The sequence below is a fragment of the Eurypyga helias genome, unplaced genomic scaffold (genome assembly GCF_000690775.1).
Source record: "Eurypyga helias isolate BGI_N326 unplaced genomic scaffold, ASM69077v1 Scaffold50160, whole genome shotgun sequence".
NCBI classification, from domain to species: domain Eukaryota; kingdom Metazoa; phylum Chordata; class Aves; order Eurypygiformes; family Eurypygidae; genus Eurypyga; species Eurypyga helias.
Genome location: NW_010224734.1, coordinates 1 through 2,939, shown reverse-complemented (window position 1 = coordinate 2,939; position 2,939 = coordinate 1). Strand labels below are relative to the sequence as shown.

The following is a 2,939-nucleotide window of genomic DNA, read 5'->3' as shown; positions in this document are numbered from 1 at the left end:
AATATGTCTTTTAACTCCTTTTCTGGAAAGTAAGTTAGAAAACAACAACACTAAAGGTAACTTTCAGAAATCAATTATTTGCTCACCAAAGTTGAGGATGACATGAAACTTGTCCCAAAATGAGCAACAGTGTCTGAAGAACAGAGCACAGAAGTGACGCATCAAATGGAAAGAAAACTCCCACTTTAAAGATATAATTTAAAATAAATAAATACCATAATCCATAAAGTAAAACGAGTATTTTATCATTTTTTAAACATCTTGTATGGGGTTCACAGACCTGAGAATACACCCAAAATAACCAAAGTATTCCTTAAAAAAATTATAAATTATTGGTAACAGTTTCTTTAATGGAGATTGCAGGAGTAGGTCCCACATGAGTCCATATATAGCCCTTCTCTGGTCTTGTAGGAACAGTAGGGAAGGGAGATGATCGAGATTTGAAATATTCCGAAGGTGCGTGACAAACAAATTCTAAATATTCCATTTTCCTTGGGAGATCTTCTTCTGGTCCTAGGGGAAAAAAACCCAAAACTTAAAATACAAAATGTAAAGGCATCGAACTAGAGTATACAGGACTTAAAAATATGCAACAACAGCCAACATCACTTGGAGAATGTGCCTTTTCAATCAATGACTTTCCTGGCAAAGTAGTCTCACTAGTATGCAGGAAACCTATACAGCAGAGGCTTAGAAATTACCTATGATATAGGATGCTGGGTCAAAACAATCTTTGGGGCTGGCCTGCGTAGGAATGAGCCAGGTTAGCGCAGCACTCTTTTCACAGTATTGGTCCTGAATAAACCCACGGATCTGAGCGTAGTATGTTTTTCCATCCTGCTCATCAACCACTGAAACAACATCTCCAATTTGATAGTATACACCCTAGAAGACATACGAACGATAATTAATTCCAACAATGTGATTTTAGAAACTTCACTCATTGATTCTGATTTATATCTTAAGTATCTTGTTATGTCAAATTACCCGAGTCTTGAAAGACAGCCTTAGTTCAGTCACACACAAAGGTGAGACAGCACTGTCTCACCTAAGCAGTCATCAGCACCTCATGTCTAGGAGTCCGAGTTCAGTCCCAGAATTGCTTTTGCGACCAGGCAGGCAATTCACACGGTCTCTATCCACCAAATGTCTCGAAGCAACCTGCCTCACCTGTCTTCAAAGACACCGCTCTCTCAGCTGCTCTACATCTCCCTCTCCCAGGATTGCTACACCTCCTGTCTGCAGAGCTGTGATGGTCTCGTTCTGCCAGAAACAGGGGAGTCCGACATCACCTTGCAGAAAAAGTAACTGTGGTGATTTCCCCGTGTATGCAGGGAGAGCAGCTCTCTGAGTATGAAGAAGTTCACTCACTGGAATGCAAAGGAATCCCAAAACACAGACCCACCTCCTACCACTTTCCACGGTACACCGCAGTGTCTGAGGCTGCGCCGCAAAGGCAACTCACTTCACGTTGTGACAGCCGTCGCACAGCACAGTGCAGTGCCTGCACCATCAGTGTCAGTCTGCCAAACAGCATCCAGGTGAGGTTTGTTTTTAAAACAGATTAAAAGACCTCAGAAACCCCAAACAATCCCCTTCTCAACAACACAGCAAAGTATCAAAATAGAAACATTCTGCATAAAGAGATCAGGTTAAATGAAACTTTTGACATAATTCTTGAGAGTTTCTAAAATAAAAAATGTAACAACCTAAAAGCATGCAACAAAAGCCATCGATTCTCTTCTGAACTAGTCAAGAGCAGAGATTGGTCTGGGATGCGAGACACAAAGCATCAGGTCTCTAGAGAGCGCACGGCAGCTCAGACTACTGCTTCTCCTCTGGCTATGCAGTCTCCCAGTGGCTATCCTGAAGTTTTCTTTGGTGGAAAAGTCATTTCAAATGGTTTGTTTGTAATACCGGGAAACAAAAGTAAATTTCAGAACTTAAAAACACTAACACCTTGGCATGCTGGCAGATGTGAGAAGGCTGGCTTCTGCTTTCATTGCAATGTGAGCAGATCTTGTTTCCAGGGTGTTCGAGACACCTTGCATCCAGCTCTGGAATAGGAGCCAGCTTAGATGGTGGGCCAGCGCCGTCCCCTCCACAGGCAATATTCTCTGCAGGAGCTCCACACAGAATTAAATAATCAGCCATAGTCACTTTTGCTTGAGCTCTGCGTGCTGACAGTTCAAAGTTTAAAAACCTCAACTGCAATAATTGCTATGGAAACCGGATGCATCTGAAACAACTGGGACAGTGATAACTATGTAAACTACTGGGGCAAGCTACCTCGCAAGACTTAATGGCAACGACATAAGGCAGAGCAAATCCTACACCACTGCTAGGCGAGGCAGAGCGGTTTCTGTGAATACATCCCTAGTGCTTTCACTGTGCACGCCGATTTTTGAGATTCGGAATAGAAACGGCGAGATCCTTTTCACGAACAAACTTGCAGAAACCGTACCTTATAAAAGATTGACTCTGCTGTAATTATAGTGGATACAGACTCGGGAGCCTTGATGGGCTAAGAAAAGAACAGAGAAATTGACAGTCAAAAGTGTTTAAAACAACCCGTGTGATATCATTCCAGGCTGGTTGTTTTCCCCTTTCAGAGTGATACATTATCTTAGAAAATGAGTAAACACAAAAAATTGGTGCAAACATTTGAAACTTTTGTACTTTAAATCGAAAGCAATCAAGTTAGCATTTTTATTCTCAGGATTTAGAGTGCGGAAGCGAGTACTGATTTCACATGGCTGGTTTCTATTTACACAAAGCCCCTTCCCGCAGGAGGGGAGCCTGAAGGGCCGGATGCTGTGCGGACCGGTGAGTCGCGCCGGCGGCGCCCGCACCGCGGAGGACCAACCCGCCTGGGGCGGTGATGCCGGCTCCGGGCTTCAGGCGGCCTTCGGGCGAGGAGCTGCAAGCTGCGCGCTGGG

At 43.8% G+C, this 2,939-nt stretch overlaps 1 protein-coding gene across 1 annotated transcript; it reads right to left on the bottom strand.

Moving 5' to 3' along the window:
- Positions 1-220: 220 nt before the first annotated feature.
- GATAD1 (GATA zinc finger domain containing 1) lies at positions 221-2,524 on the bottom strand (the record flags this gene model as incomplete). Its single annotated transcript, XM_010146722.1, has 3 exons — positions 221-513; positions 702-885; positions 2,465-2,524. Coding segments are annotated over 3 exons (435 nt in total), but the record flags the coding sequence as incomplete, so codon positions are not given.
- Between the last annotated feature and the right edge of the window lie 415 nt (positions 2,525-2,939).